The sequence below is a fragment of the Neophocaena asiaeorientalis genome, unplaced genomic scaffold, assembly GCF_003031525.2.
Source record: "Neophocaena asiaeorientalis asiaeorientalis breed wild unplaced genomic scaffold, Neophocaena_asiaeorientalis_V1.1 scaffold629, whole genome shotgun sequence".
Taxonomy (NCBI): domain Eukaryota; kingdom Metazoa; phylum Chordata; class Mammalia; order Artiodactyla; family Phocoenidae; genus Neophocaena; species Neophocaena asiaeorientalis.
Genome location: NW_020175468.1, coordinates 6,496,215 through 6,512,240, shown reverse-complemented (window position 1 = coordinate 6,512,240; position 16,026 = coordinate 6,496,215). Strand labels below are relative to the sequence as shown.

General features: G+C 56.9%; 1 protein-coding gene across 2 annotated transcripts in view; it reads left to right on the top strand.

The window, feature by feature from the left end:
• Positions 1 to 125: 125 nt before the first annotated feature.
• Positions 126 to 16,026, top strand: part of GRIK5 (glutamate ionotropic receptor kainate type subunit 5) — a 52,809-nt gene continuing 36,908 nt past the window's right edge. The window contains exons 1-8 of one of the 2 annotated variants that reach the window (XM_024768555.1): positions 126 to 312; positions 3,821 to 3,948; positions 4,255 to 4,419; positions 6,749 to 6,846; positions 6,944 to 7,109; positions 11,946 to 12,124; positions 14,162 to 14,215; positions 14,315 to 14,476. In XM_024768555.1, the coding sequence (XP_024624323.1) occupies positions 3,870 to 3,948; positions 4,255 to 4,419; positions 6,749 to 6,846; positions 6,944 to 7,109; positions 11,946 to 12,124; positions 14,162 to 14,215; positions 14,315 to 14,476 (903 nt within the window). In that variant the 5' untranslated portion in view covers positions 126 to 312; positions 3,821 to 3,869. Of the gene's footprint in view, positions 313 to 3,820; positions 3,949 to 4,254; positions 4,420 to 6,748; positions 6,847 to 6,943; positions 7,110 to 9,004; positions 9,019 to 9,115; positions 9,282 to 11,945; positions 12,125 to 14,161; positions 14,216 to 14,314; positions 14,477 to 16,026 lie in introns of those variants that run through there. The other variant, XM_024768554.1, reaches the window with a different exon arrangement.

Below are 16,026 nucleotides of genomic sequence, written 5' to 3'. Positions count from 1 at the left end.
TTTCACCTTCCTCCCTCCTTCCCCTCCATTTGCTCCTTCCCCCTCTCCTCTCTCCCCTTCCCTCCTCCATTTTCTCCTTTCCCCTTCCTCCCCTCCCCAGCCCGCCCTCTCCTCTTCCACCTGTCCTTCCTCCCTGCACCCCGGGAGCACCCCCATTTTGGGTTAGTTGGGGGCCACTGCCGGAGGTGGGGGAGGGGGCCCTGTGGACTGCCCTCTCCCCCCGCCCCAGCCACACCGCCCAGCGTCAGAGCATCTCCTCCTTGTCGTTCCTCGGGCCTCGAGGGAGCCCAGCCCTCCGTCCCACCAGGATCCGTGAGTGTCTGCAGGATGGGGGTTGGGCTGGGGCCGGGCCTGGGTCCTGGAAGGCTGGGCTCACTGCGACCTGGTGGGGGGCCCCGCATTCCCCTGCTCCCCGGAACGGCAGATACCCTCCCCCACCAAGGGCCTGCCCTGCGCCCTCCATCTCCCAGCCTTCCTTCCCCTTGGCCTTTCCTCACCCCTTCTTCTGGGTACAGAGCTCATCTTGCCTCCCAGCCCCCAGCTGCTGGGCTCCTGAGGGGCTGGCTGGCTCTTACTTGCGGTCTCACTCCCTCTCCGGGACTCCTGGCTGGTCTCCGCCCCTGCTTGCTCCAGCCTCGGCCCTGCGGTGACCGGCTCTGCTCTCTCACTCTGTTTCAGTCTCTCTTCTTTCCTCTGAGCCTCATCCTCTCTGCCTGCCATGCGTCCCATCCCAGCCGGTCTCTATCTCCTGCAAATGTCTTTCCATTTTGGAATCTCCATTTCATATGTCTCTTGGGCCTCGCTCTGGCTCTGTCCAACTTGTTTCTCCTTACTGCTAGCCCAGCCCTTTCTCGGTGTGTCTCTGCTGATCTCTGTCTCCGTCTCCGTCTCCTCCCTCTGTCTCTCGAAACTCCCCTGTCTCTCCTCTCTCTCTTTTGGGAGGATCCCATGCCCGGTCTAGCCCTCTCTCCACTGCCCTCTGTCCCCTGTTTGCTTTGCCTGTGCCTCTGCTCCCCTGTCTGCGTCTCTAACTCTGGGCTCGGAGGCTGTCTTCCTCCTCTTACTTTTCTGTTTTCTTCCCCGGATCCACTCCTCGTCCTGTCTCCTCCATCCCTCACTCCTTTAGCAACTGCCCCCCTCCATGGTCCACTTTGTCTTTTCTGTGGTGAGCTCCCCCCCACCCGCATTCTCTCTTCCCACTTCTCCATTCCCCTGCCAGGCCTTTGGCTCCCATTCCTTCCCTCTCTTTGGGGCTTGCAGGCTCTGGGAATGACCGCCCCTTCCAAGGTGCTCTGAGTGATGCACCTCTGTGTGGACCTGCCCCCCTTAGGTGGGTGCTTGTCCTGTCTCCTGCCTGTGCCCCTCCAGGTCACTCACTCTTCCTCCCTCAGTTTCCCTCCCTGACTCTCACTTCTCGTCTCTCCTTGTTTGGGAGTCTGTCTCTATCTTGTGTCTGTCCCACTTGCCCCTTCCTCTTCTCTAGAGAAACTGTGTGGCTCACACACCTTTTCTCTCTGTCTCTTTCCGACTAGCCCTCCTTCTTTTCAGAGTTTTGCAATTTCTCTTCTCCCCACGGTTCCTGTACCTGTTAGTTGTTTTGCCTCACCTCATTTGCCCTCTCCCCTTTGTGATATCTCTCACTTGCCCACTTGTCTGTCTTCCTACCCTGGCAGGGCCCTTTCCGCTCACTCAGCTGCTGTGTTTCCATCTTTATCTGGCTTTGCCTAAGTACCTGGGCCTGTGAGACTCGGGCCTGATTCCCTGCCCCTCCTCTCTCACGCTCTCTGTCTTGTCTCTGTCCCCTTTGGTGTCTCACTTGTAGGTGATGTGTGTGTGTCCTTCTCTCTCATTTAGCCCCAGTTACTTACTTTTGGTCTGTCTGTTTTTCTGTCTGTGCCTTCCTGTACCTCAGTGTCCATCTGCTGCCCCCAGCCCTGTCCCTGGACTGTGTCTTTCGGCTTCCACTCGTGTCTGCCACCTGTGGGTCCCTGCCCTTCTGGCTCCTGTCTCATTCTCGGTCTTTCTATCTATCCTCTAGTCTCTGCTCCCTGATTTGCCCCCAGAAGCCCCTGGTGTCTCAGGATGACCCCCTCACTCCAGCCTCTCTCCTAGCCCCGCCCTCCACATCCCTCCCCCTGTGAATTCTCCTTCCAGCTTCTCCCTGCTTCCCTTGCTCCTCCACCCTTGACAGGCCTTCACCTTAGATGCCGATTACAGTCCACAGGCCCCAGGCTGTCCAGCAGGCCCTCCCATCCCCAGCCTGTCTTTCCCAGAGGTCCCGCGAGAGAGAGGGATCTGCTCGAGGTCACCTGGGAGTCGGTGGCAGAGCAGGGACTGAGGGCGGGGTCTCTTGTGGCCCTGGCCTAGGTTTTCTGGCTTCAAGGGATGATCTGAATTTTGCATTGTGCCTCTGTCTCCATTAGCAAGTTTCATTCTACCATCTCACCACCTTGAGCCCTCCTTCTGTGGGCATGAGTGGGGTGCGGGGAGTCCCCCCAGGCTCACTTCACAGCATTCTAGGCCTCTCAGTAACCCCCTCCCATGGAAACCCAAGTGTCCCTTCCCTTGGGGGCATGGCCCTTGGCCAGGGGGCACCATGCATCTGGCCAAACTCATCCCTGCCCAGTGGTCACGCTGCGGAAGCCCAGGGCACCTGGAACAGTGTGGGGAGCAGAGACTCACTGTCTGCCCCTAGTCTTCAGCTCCCTGGTGTGGGGTGCGGGGGCACAGTTTGGCACCCGCTTCTGCAGGCAGTGCACCCCTTGCCTTACTCAGTCTTCCCATCCAGGTCTCTGGTGGCATCTCCAGTGGGTTTGTGGCCTCTCCATTCTGTCTTCCTGTTCTATTCTGTGTCCCTCCTGTGTCTTGACTTCCCTCTCTTCTGCCTGCCTGTGCTCTTCCTCTCCCTGCCCTGCCCTTTCTCTCTCCATCTCCGTGTCTCACTGTCTTCCTATCTCTTCCCTCTTTCTCTTTCCTAGTCCTGTCCTCATCTTCCTGTAACTCTCCTCTGTTTCTCTCCATTGCTATCCCCATTCTCTTGTCTTCATATCAGCTTTCTGTTCCCTTATATTTTGGCCTATTTTCCCTTTCTCCTTTCCTGAGTCTCTTGGTATCCCTCCCACCTCTGGCCTCTCTTCCTTCTTCTGTCTCTCTGCTTCCCCCCTTCCCTCTCTTTACCCTTCTTTTTTCCTTTTTTCTTTTTTAGTCCCTTAGGTGCCTCGGGTCTGACCATCTGACTCCATCTGTGTGCCTCCATGTGTCTTTCTCTTCCCAAGTTTCCTAACTCCTGGATACTCTCCCCTCCAGACCCCGGATGTCCAGGCCTCTCTCCCTGTGGGATTGTGGGAACCAGGGATGTCAGGAAGGTGGCAAGTGAGGCCTGGGATGGGGTTGCCTAGCAACCACTGCATCCTCTCCAGCCGGTTTCTGTTGCCTAGTAACAGCTGCCTGCCCAGAGACAGGGGCGGAATTGGGTGGGGGGGTGGCACTTCCTGGTCTCCTCCTGGGGTGGAGATGGTTCCTGGAATTTGCTCTTACCTGAGATCCTTTTCATGCCTGCCTCCCATTTTGGTGGCTCTAGCAGTGTTTCTCCCACTCAGTGCCTGCGTGCTGTGGGCTTCTCCCTGCTAGCGCTCCTCTGATTCTCAGCTCCCCCTACAGCGATGCCTTCAGTCTCGTCAGCTCTAATGAGGGCAGGGCCCTTCAGAGCTCAGCAACAGTGTCCCAGGCTCTGTGGTCACCACCCCATCCAGCAGTCCCCAGAGGGGCTTAGAGGCCCCCATATCAGCAATCTCCCCGTGGGCTGGGGGTCTCCCTGCAGGTGGCGAGTGGGGGCCGCGGCAGCTGCGTCCCCATGAGGAAGGAGGAAGATGCCGGCTGAGCTGCTGCTGCTGCTGATTGTCGCCTTTGCCAGCCCCAGCTGCCAGGTGCTCTCATCACTGCGCATGGGTGAGGCCCTACAGCGCCCCAGCTGGCCCCTGCCTCCTCACAGACCCTCCCGGAGCCCTCCCTGGGGCTCTTTTCTGGGCCTGCCAGCCCCTCATGACCCAGGGATCTGGGCCTCGGCCCAGCAGCCCCCGGCTCCTTCCTCCCCCGGACCTAGGAGTCCAGATCCCGGCTCTCTCCAACCTCAGATCAGGGAGTCTGGAGCCCTGACCCCACCTCCAGCCTCCCTCAGAGCCAAGGAATCCAGGAGCCCAGCCCTTCCTCCCTCAGGACCCAGGAGTATGGTCCCCAACTCCTGTGTCCCCTCAGCTGCCATCCTGGACGACCAGACAGTGTGTGGCCGCGGTGAACGTCTGGCCCTGGCCCTGGCCCGGGAGCAGATCAACGGGATCATTGAGGTCCCAGCCAAGGCCCGCGTGGAAGTAGACATCTTTGAGCTGCAGCGGGACAGCCAGTACGAGACCACGGACACCAGTGAGCAGGGCCACAGGGGCCGTGGGGTGAGGCAGGGCAGGCTGGTGGCCCTCCATCTGTTCCTCGGCCCTGGCCGCCTCAGCTTGCCATGTTCTCTTCTAGTTCCATCTGCCCCTTCCTTCCTGTCTGCACTGCCCTCTTCTTCCCAGAGATGGTGCTGCTGGGCCTGGGGCGGTGGGGAGAGCATCAGCCCCTGTGCTGCCCTGGAGGAGCTGAGGGCCTCGTTTGAAAGAGAAGCTTCACAGCTGGCTGGGGACACTTAGCCCCCAGAGCTAAGTAATGAGGGGCCCAGGCAGCGAGGCCAGGGTGCCTCAGGGGCAGGGACAGCGAAGGTGTTCTGGAGAAGACTGAACTGAAGCTGAGCTCTGAAAGATGAGCAGGATATAGAGGGAGAGGTGTTGCTCGAGGTATGCCCCGTGGAACACAACCAGCCCTATAGTAGGGGTGCATGAGTCTGTTGAATACTCACAGACTGAGCAAATGTCCCTTGAATAGACGTGCTGGGGACATTAGACCTTCGGGAGATGCTGCCTTCAAAGGTGTTTTAGACAGATTTCTTTCCTGCAGGCCTTTATCAGAGCCTTTGTTATGTTCATGTGTGTTTCAGATCACTGAGAGGGAGAATGGGGTCCAATGTTTCCTGGACTTTTTTGACTGGTGTAGCACAGAACACAATGAGAGGCCGGGTTGGAGGGTATGGAGGGAGATGGTATTCCAGGCATGTGCCTGTAGTCTGGAGCTGGGGCAGAGGGGAGGGCTGAGTATTTGGAGCCAAGCAACTCGATGTGGGGTTGCACCCATCCTGAACACCTGGACTCAGGACGTGTTTGGGGGGATCGTGAGAGACTTCTGGACTGGAGTGTGACTCGGCAGTGGGAGGTGAGGCTGGGCAGATTGACAGGCCAGCTCGAGGAGGTCTACAGGTCAGGTTGAAAGACGCTACCTTCACCTACAGGCAGTGGGGAGTCGTTGATGGGTTTGGAACAGGGAGCTGGTGAAAGTGGAGTCTGGAAGCTAGATTTGGGTAGCTGGCGAGGAGACTGGTGCGTGCCTGACTTGACAGCCCTAAAGTAGGACAGGGGAGGAGGGGTCGAAGAGAAGCGGACAGATATGAGAAAATTTGGGGACAAATAGAGACAGGATTTGGTGACTAATTGGCCATTAGGAGGAAGATTGAAGGCGAGGACCATTTCCAGGTATTTGGTGTGTGTAAATGGTGGGACCCTCACCAACATGGAAGACACAGAAGGAATAAGTTTGGAGGAAGATGAAACGTTTAGTTACGGTGCTCTTAGTTGGATGGCAGAAACCCAGCTCAGGCTGCCTTAAGGAAAAAAGAGAACTTATCAGCTCATGTCACTAAAAGGCCTAAAGATTAATTTCAGGCTTGGTTGAATCCAGGTACCCAAATGATATCCCAGGATTGTTTCAGGCAAGGCTTAATACAGGCACTCAAATGATGTTCCAGGAACGTCTGTGTCTTCATCTCTGGGTCCTACTTTCCTCTAAATTGGCTTCATTTTCAGGAAGGCCCTCCCCAGCTGGTGGCAAGATGGCCTCAACTGCTCAAAACTTTGCATCTCACCAGTTTAGCAAACCCAGTGATAATTTTAGCAGAGGACCTGGGGAAGGCTCTCAGTGGCCTAGTTTGAGCCTGTCCCCATCTCTGAACCGATCCCTGTGGCCAGCACAATGTGGTTCTTTGATCCTGGGTCAGGTACCAATCAATTCTGGGAACCATGTGATTACCTCAGGAAAAGTTAGGGTTCTGCCGTGGGGATGGGCACTGGACAGGTAAAAACCAAGGCTTCCGTCCACCTCCCAGTCTTGAGATGCACACATGTTTAAGGAGAAAGAAAATGGAAGAAAGAGGAGCGAGGAAATGCAGCAGAGGAATGGTGTTTGGGGTGTAGAGTGTAGAGGGGACCTTGGCTGTGGGTTCAGGGTAGAGGGGGTGTTGGATGCACCTTAGGTTGTGCGTAGTTCAAAAGCTTAAGAGAGACAAAGGCTGAGAAACCAGGCACTGGATTTGCAGCCAGAAGGAGGTCCTTGGTGTATCCTCTTCATTTCTTCCTTTGTCTCTCTCTTGGTCTGCCGGCCCTCTGTTGCCATGTCTCCCTGCCTCCCTCTGTCTCGTGCCCCCTCCTTTTGTCTCCTGCGGTGGGCTGGGTCAGGGACTGGGCTTCTGGGTCCCCAGGTGGTGGAGGAGGGTCAGGCAGCTCCATGTGGAGTGTCGGGTTATCTCCTGGGCCAAGGCAGTTCCCTGAGGGCGGGGACAGAGAGGAGGAAGAGGGTCCCTGAATCTGCGGTCTCTTCCCACCCCTCACAGTGTGTCAGATCCTGCCCAAGGGGGTCGTGTCTGTCCTGGGGCCCTCCTCCAGCCCTGCGTCGGCCTCCACCGTGAGCCATATCTGTGGGGAGAAGGAGGTGAGGTGGGAACGCGGGGTTGGCGGGGGGGCGGTCCCTGGAGGCGAGGGCTGGGGAGGGGGGAGCAGGATGGAAGCAAAGGTCCTTCTCTGTTCAGATCCCCCACGTCAAGGTGGGTCCCGAGGAGATGCCCCGCCTTCAGTACCTTCGCTTCGCGTCTGTCAGCCTGTACCCCAGTAACGAGGACGTCAGCCTGGCGGTCTCCCGGATCCTCAAGTCCTTCAACTACCCCTCGGCCAGCCTCATCTGCGCCAAGGCCGAGTGTGAGGGAGGAGAACTGTTTTTTATTTTATTTTATTTTTTTGGACGCGCCGCCCGGCCTGTGGGATCCTAGTTTCCCCGACCGGGGATTGAACCCAGGCCCTTGGCAGTGAGAGTGCAGAGTCCTAACAACCGGACTGCCAGGGAAGTCCCACGAGGGAGGAGAACTGGATGCCTTGTTTTCTATTTCCCCAAACTCCCCTTCCCAAGACATCTAGTCTCCCACAGTCATGAATGCCCCCTGATTTTAAGGCCCGGGGAATCCAGACACAGGCTCTCCTAGTCTCCACCATCCCTTCCCCTTTAGGAACCCAGACCTCTGGTTCCACAGGCCACCCCCTCCCCACCCACTCCTGCCCCCAAAGAGACTCTTTAGTCCGCAGATAGTGACTGAGCACGTGCTCGGAGCAGGGCCCCTGCTAGGTCCCAGTGATTTCGCAGTGAACAGCGCTAGGCGTGGTCCCCGGCTTCCCGGAGCTCCGGGGCCACTGGGGGACGCCGTGGTCGAGCAGTTGTGATGCGGAGTGTTGCGAGCTCTCAGGAGTTAAGCGGGGGTGATCCAACCCTAGTCTAGGAGGTTCAGAGCCTGCCTCCCAGAGAAAGGGACCTCTAAGATGGACCTGCAAGGTAGGGAGGAGGTGAGGTGGGAGAGAAGAGAGGGAGTATGTACAAAGCAGAGGGCAGGGCAGGGCAGAGGCGAGGCCCTGGGAGGTTCAGAGATGCTCCCAGCATGGGAGCAATGAAGTAGGACCCGGGAACGGGGCATGATCACTGAGGGCCTTTTGTTTTTTCCTGAAGACGATGGGGGCCATGGAAAGTACCCACACCGGGCAGGGACGAGTGTGTTGCAGGAAGAGCTCTTTGGGTTCTTTGGCTGCAACACAGAGAGTAGACTTGGAGACTCCATGACACGAGATGTGGCATGGAGAGCAGCTAGAGGCGGGGAGGGATGGTCCTGGTTAGGGCTCAGGTGGTGGCATGGGGACGGAGGGGCCAGAATGGATTTGAGGAGAGTTGTGAGGGAAGGGAGAGGGTGGGGTCATGGAAGGTGACCAGGTCCTGCCCGAGGAGGAGGGGACAGTCAGTTCAGGGGCACATGCTGTGTTTGAGGTGTCTTTGAGACATTCAAGTGGAGACGTCTGGGAGGCTGACGGGCTTGTAGGTGCCGCTGGAGAGAGAGAGGACCGTGCTCAGTCACCTCCAGGAGGGATTCCTCTTTCAAAAGGTATTCACTGCATACCTGCCGTGGTCCAGACATTTATTTTTATTTTTTACTTATTTATTTATTTTTGGCTGTGTTGGGTGTTCGTTGCTGCGCGCAGGCTTTCTCTAGTTGCGGCCAACGGGGGTCACTCGTTGCAGTGTGCAGGCTTCTCACTGCAGTGGCTTCTCTTGTCGTGGAGCACGGGCTCTAGGCGCGTGGGCTTTAGTAGTTGTGGCTTGCAGGCTCTAGAGCGCAGGCTCAGGAGTTGTGGCGCACGGGCTTTGTTGCTCTGAGACATGTGAGATCTTCCTGGACCAGGGCTCGAACCCCTGTCCCCTGCATTGGCAGGTGGATTCTTAACCACTGATCCACCAGCGAAGTCCCCAGACATTGTTCTTGGTATTAGGGATGTGGCAGTGCATGAGCCAGGCCCTTGTCAAACCTAATGAGAAGAGCCAGGCAGTGGACATAGAGAAGACGTGGTCTGGTAAGGAGTAGTGAGTCCTGTGGACAAATAGAGGAGGATGACGGGAATTGGGAGAGCTGGAGTAAGGGGGTGCAATTTGAAATAGAATGGTTGGCGTGGGCCTCACCTAGGAGGTGATATCTGAGTAAAGATCTGGAGTGTGGGGGTCTGGAGAGGAGCGTTCCAGGCAGAGGGAACAGCCAGCGCAGAGTCCGTGAGCCATATCTGTGGGGAGAAGGAGGTGAGGTGGGAACGCGGGGTTGGCGGGGGGGCGGTCCCTGGAGGCGAGGGCTGGGGAGGGGGGAGCAGGATGGAAGCAAAGGTCCTTCTCTGTTCAGATCCCCCACGTCAAGGTGGGTCCCGAGGAGATGCCCCGCCTTCAGTACCTTCGCTTCGCGTCTGTCAGCCTGTACCCCAGTAACGAGGACGTCAGCCTGGCGGTCTCCCGGATCCTCAAGTCCTTCAACTACCCCTCGGCCAGCCTCATCTGCGCCAAGGCCGAGTGTGAGGGAGGAGAACTGTTTTTTATTTTATTTTATTTTTTTGGACGCGCCGCCCGGCCTGTGGGATCCTAGTTTCCCCGACCGGGGATTGAACCCAGGCCCTTGGCAGTGAGAGTGCAGAGTCCTAACAACCGGACTGCCAGGGAAGTCCCACGAGGGAGGAGAACTGGATGCCTTGTTTTCTATTTCCCCAAACTCCCCTTCCCAAGACATCTAGTCTCCCACAGTCATGAATGCCCCCTGATTTTAAGGCCCGGGGAATCCAGACACAGGCTCTCCTAGTCTCCACCATCCCTTCCCCTTTAGGAACCCAGACCTCTGGTTCCACAGGCCACCCCCTCCCCACCCACTCCTGCCCCCAAAGAGACTCTTTAGTCCGCAGATAGTGACTGAGCACGTGCTCGGAGCAGGGCCCCTGCTAGGTCCCAGTGATTTCGCAGTGAACAGCGCTAGGCGTGGTCCCCGGCTTCCCGGAGCTCCGGGGCCACTGGGGGACGCCGTGGTCGAGCAGTTGTGATGCGGAGTGTTGCGAGCTCTCAGGAGTTAAGCGGGGGTGATCCAACCCTAGTCTAGGAGGTTCAGAGCCTGCCTCCCAGAGAAAGGGACCTCTAAGATGGACCTGCAAGGTAGGGAGGAGGTGAGGTGGGAGAGAAGAGAGGGAGTATGTACAAAGCAGAGGGCAGGGCAGGGCAGAGGCGAGGCCCTGGGAGGTTCAGAGATGCTCCCAGCATGGGAGCAATGAAGTAGGACCCGGGAACGGGGCATGATCACTGAGGGCCTTTTGTTTTTTCCTGAAGACGATGGGGGCCATGGAAAGTACCCACACCGGGCAGGGACGAGTGTGTTGCAGGAAGAGCTCTTTGGGTTCTTTGGCTGCAACACAGAGAGTAGACTTGGAGACTCCATGACACGAGATGTGGCATGGAGAGCAGCTAGAGGCGGGGAGGGATGGTCCTGGTTAGGGCTCAGGTGGTGGCATGGGGACGGAGGGGCCAGAATGGATTTGAGGAGAGTTGTGAGGGAAGGGAGAGGGTGGGGTCATGGAAGGTGACCAGGTCCTGCCCGAGGAGGAGGGGACAGTCAGTTCAGGGGCACATGCTGTGTTTGAGGTGTCTTTGAGACATTCAAGTGGAGACGTCTGGGAGGCTGACGGGCTTGTAGGTGCCGCTGGAGAGAGAGAGGACCGTGCTCAGTCACCTCCAGGAGGGATTCCTCTTTCAAAAGGTATTCACTGCATACCTGCCGTGGTCCAGACATTTATTTTTATTTTTTACTTATTTATTTATTTTTGGCTGTGTTGGGTGTTCGTTGCTGCGCGCAGGCTTTCTCTAGTTGCGGCCAACGGGGGTCACTCGTTGCAGTGTGCAGGCTTCTCACTGCAGTGGCTTCTCTTGTCGTGGAGCACGGGCTCTAGGCGCGTGGGCTTTAGTAGTTGTGGCTTGCAGGCTCTAGAGCGCAGGCTCAGGAGTTGTGGCGCACGGGCTTTGTTGCTCTGAGACATGTGAGATCTTCCTGGACCAGGGCTCGAACCCCTGTCCCCTGCATTGGCAGGTGGATTCTTAACCACTGATCCACCAGCGAAGTCCCCAGACATTGTTCTTGGTATTAGGGATGTGGCAGTGCATGAGCCAGGCCCTTGTCAAACCTAATGAGAAGAGCCAGGCAGTGGACATAGAGAAGACGTGGTCTGGTAAGGAGTAGTGAGTCCTGTGGACAAATAGAGGAGGATGACGGGAATTGGGAGAGCTGGAGTAAGGGGGTGCAATTTGAAATAGAATGGTTGGCGTGGGCCTCACCTAGGAGGTGATATCTGAGTAAAGATCTGGAGTGTGGGGGTCTGGAGAGGAGCGTTCCAGGCAGAGGGAACAGCCAGCGCAGAGGCCATGGGGCACGTGTGTGTGTGTGTGTGACAACAAGGAGGCCGGCGTGGCTGGAGCCAAGCGAGTGGGAGAGGAGGAGATGAGGTCAGGGACATAATGAAGCGAGTCGGCAGATGGAGTAGGGCCTTGCAGACTGTGAGGACTTTGGCCTTCACTCTGAACCAGCGAGAAGCTGTTGGAGGGTTTGGAACAGAGGAGGACACATCTGCGTTACAGCAGCAGTTCTGGCTGCTGTGTAGGGAACAGACTCTCCGGGGGCAGGCGTGGCCGATGTCACAGGCGGGAGATGGCAGTGGCTCAGGCCAGGGCCGTGACGGGGATGCGGTGCCATGGGGTGTGTTTTGAAAGTAGAGCCTCGGTGGATTGGCCGTGGGTGTGAGAGACAGACAGGGGCCAGGCTGCCGTCAAAGGTTCTGGCGTGAGCGCCTGGCCGGCTGGAGTCTGTTCACCACTGTGGTGGTTTGGCGAGGAGAGCAGATTGCGGCTATGCACACGTGAAGTGTGCGACGTTTGTCATGCAGCCCGGTGGGGACAGAAAGGTGGCAGGAGACAGCGATCTGGAGGTCGGGGGAGGTCTCGGTTGAGACTTCAATTTGAGAGGACCCGAGCATCAGGCGCCTGGGCCCAGCACCCCAAGAGAGCCAGCTGCACTCCAAACAGGCACCCCACATCCTGGGCGAGCCCTGGTCCTCTCCCCAGCTACCCCGTGCCAGAGAGGAGGGAGCGGCCGCCCCATCTCCAGGCACACGGAGGGGCTCTAACCCAGGGCCCCACCCCTCCCTCAGGCCTGCTGCGATTGGAGGAACTGGTGCGCGGCTTCCTCATCTCCAAGGAGACGCTGTCAGTGAGGATGCTGGACGACAGCCGGGACCCCACGCCGCTGCTCAAGGAGATCCGAGATGACAAAGTGTCCACCATCATCATCGACGCCAACGCATCCATTTCCCACCTCATTCTCCGTAAGGTGGGTCCCCACCTGATTTCCCCTCTCTGGTGGGTCCCCACCTGATTTCCCGACAGGGTCAGGAGCAGAAACATGGGGTGACAGAACAAGTCAACCAAGGCCCATGGGCCTCAGTTATCACGTGGTGGTCCGGAGCCCCGCCTCCTACGTGCAAACGCTAAATAGGAAGTTTTGTCTCTCAGCTCAGCTGCTTGCCGGCTGCACCCTTGGTTGGACCCTGGACAGTCGCCTTCCCTCTCTGTGCATACCTGCTACCTCAGTGGGGTGCCGTGAGGGTTAATGAGTGAAAGGTGGGGAAGCACTGGGACAGGCCCTGGCCCAGAATAAACACGGTCGTAGTGGGAGCGCCCTGTCATCTTTACTGAGTGCCTCTCCTACTCTGTGTCGAGGTGTTTGCGCGCCTTCTTTAATTTGGCTCTCGGGACTTCCCTGGTGGTCCAGTGGTTAGGGCTCTGCGCTTCCACTGCAGGGAGCCCTGGTTCTCTCCCTGGTCAGAGAACTAGGAGCCCACAATTCGTTCAGTGTGGCCGCCAAAAAACAAAAAAAAAACAAGGTAATTTGGCTCTCACCCCAACCTGCAGGGCAGGGCAGGTATGATACCATTTTTTGGATGAAGAAGCAGGGGTTCTGGGGGGGGCGGGGAACGGACTGTCTCAAGGGCACCACCCAGGAAGGGCCAGCACACGACATTTCCCCATGGGCCCTCCGCATGCCATCCAATGGTGACCCACATTCATTAATCATTCATTGTTCCCTGCTCTTAATTTTTCCTCATAATCAAATGTGTATTATTTATTTTTCTCCAGTTTTTAAAAAATTAAAACCATATATCATTGCCGATCGTAGCTAACAGGAAGAAGTGTGGACAGGATCCACAGGGCTCTTGAGGCTTAGAGAAAAGATTTCGGGTTCTGGAGGCAGACCATGCAGGCCTGGGCCGGGGTCCCAGCCCCTCCTGTGCGAGCCAAGTGACCGGTGGTCACTTTCCTCTTGAGCCTGCATTTTTCTGTCCTGGAATGGGCTGTAACCCATGTGATAACAGCTCCTGCCACACAGGCAATGCAGTCTGGTGCCATTTCATGTTCTAATGATGGTAGCAGGACAGAACTGGGCACTCCTAGCATGGAGACGTCTTCTAGCTTTGTTTTCCTTGAGGACTGTGAGAAAGGGGGCTCACAACATGAATCTTGAGATTTATTTATTTTTATTTATTTTTTATTTTTTTATTTTTTTGGCTGCGCTGCACGGCTTGCGGGATCTTATTTCCCTGACCAGGGATCGAACCTGTGCCCCCTGCAGTGGAAGTGCGGAGTCCCAACCATTGGACCGCCAGGGAATTCCCGAATCTTGAGTTTTAAATTGGCTGCCTTTCATTGCAAAGTGCTTTTTTTTTTTTTTTGCGGTATGTGGGCGTTTCACTGTTGTGGCCTCTCCCGCTGCGGAGCACAGGCTCCGGACGCGCAGGCCCAGCGGCCATGGCTCACGGGCCCAGCCGCTCCGCGGCATGTGGGATCTTCCCAGACTGGGGCACAAACCCGCGTCCCCTGCATCGGCAGGCGGACTCTCAACCACTGCGCCACCAGGGAAGCCCTGCAAAGTGCTTTTAAAGATTGCAGGGGGTAGTTTTTCTGACCTGTGACCAGGCTGAGCCTTACCCATTAGCAGCCCAAATTTGGCTTTGGGGCAACCTGGGGGTTAAGGTTAAGGTTAAGGTTGCCCTCCCCCACCCTGTTTCTGAGGTGTCCCTTTGCCTGTCTCCAGAAGGCAGTCTTCTAAGTGACCTAAAGCGGGAGGCGGGCACTTGAGGGTGTCATTCTCTCCTCCAACAAAATCTTCTTCCCACCTGGGGCCCTAGTCACCCTGCGGGACATGAGCAACCAAGGTCTCCCTCTGCCCCCACTTGTCTCCTTTCCCCTGTCTCTCTCTGTCTCTGGGTGTCTCTTACTGTTCCTCACGGGGTGTCTCCTTGCAAGGCCTGTCTCTAAATCTCTCTTGCTCTCTCGACTTCTCCCCATGCCTGCCTCCTGTGTTCTCCAGGCCTCGGAGCTGGGAATGACCTCAGCGTTTTACAAGTACATCCTCACCACCATGGTGCGTACCCTCTGCAGCCCCCGAAGCCCCCATCTCCCTGTGCAGCATCTGCCCTGACGTGGGCCCAGCCCCTCCCTCACCCCCTCTTCTCGGTCCCAGGACTTCCCCATCCTGCACCTGGACGGGATCGTGGAGGACTCCTCCAACATCCTGGGCTTCTCCATGTTCAACACCTCTCACCCCTTCTATCCTGAGTTTGTGCGCAGCCTCAACATGTCCTGGAGGGAGAACTGTGAAGCCAGCACCTACCCCGGCCCCGCGGTGAGCTCACACCCTTGCCCCTGGCACATGGGCATCCTGCACACAGACACTTCCAGGGCCCCTTCAGGCCTTGGCCGGTTGTGCTCAGAACCCTCCGGTGCCCCACTCGCTTTCTGAGAACATCCACGAGGCCTCACAGCGTGGCCCTGAGCTAAGTCTGACCCCTTTCTTCCTTTCCACCTCCCAAGCTGCTCCAGCCACACGGGTCTCCTCCAGGTGCCTCTGCTGCCCCTGCACATGCGCAACTCAGGGCCTTTGCACTTGCTCTTCCTGCTGCTTTGCGTGCACTTCCCCAGGGAGCTAGCAATTCGCTCCCTCCTCTCCAAGTTACTGCTCAAATGTCCCCCTGTTTACAAAATGGCAAACTACCCACTATTTAGCCACCTTCCCTGCCAGATTTTTCTCCATAGCATCTATCTTTGCTTATCTAATCGCCATGTGGCTTGCTCTGTGTTTTGCTTAGAGGTATGTACAGATATTTAGCTTGTAAGTTCCATGAGGGCGGGCGTTTCTGTTTTGTTCACCATGGTATCCCCAGCATCTAAAACCACCTGCTCAGAGTAGGTATCCGATAATACATGTTGAATAAATGCAAACATACAAAAGATGCATATTTATGTGTATTTGTTCACAAACATCTAGCCATACACCAAGGTACCAAGACACTCCTACGTGCAGAAAAACTCACACAGACACTGAGCCTTGCAGTCAGACATGTGCGTGCAGGGCCATCGCACACATACACGGACAGGGGAGCGTCCATCCCCACACCTACCTACCCAACACGGATATTCAGACCTTTACCCCACCCAGCCAAGACACGCTCTCCCAGACACGCGTCCCATGTTGGCCGTCACCGCTCAGTGGCCAGTTTGTGTCGAGCCCTCACTGTGTGCCAGGCGCTATTTTGAGCACTTTGCATGCATTGTCTCGCTTGAGCCCCACATAAGCACTCGGAGGCAGAGATAACTATCACCCTTCCTTTACAAGGGAGGAAACTGAGATTCTGAGAGAGGTGTGGACTTGGTTCTCTACAGGAAGTAGTAGGGCCGGGCCTCCAGCTCAGAGCCTCCCAAGCCCTGGACTCATAACCGTTACGTTCTCCTGCTTCCTACATATCAGGCCCACCCTGTATATAGACAAATAAGCATGTTTTTCCAGCCCCACCCACATAAATGTGTCCCCAGACACATTCAGACAGGGGCTGTGGCTGTCTCCCCCCACCCTCCATGACTCTACATCAGCCACAAAGACACACAGATTCCTGCACCCACCAACATCCCCCTTGAGGGTGACAGCTGGCCGTCTAGGCAAACCCTGTCAGACGTGCCCTTCCCCAAACAGACACAGGCGGCACGCAGTCAGGAAGAGCTGCCTCCATGGCAGCGTGGGCAGCATGCATGTCTTTCCCACTGTCATCTCCGATCCCCTAGAAGACCCTCCTCGCTCCTGACCTGCGTGGTTTTATGTTCCTGGAGAGAGGAGAGTTGTCTCAGGGCTTGGGGGTGGCACCATGGGGCTTTGGGGCTCCCCTGGCTGAACTGCATCTT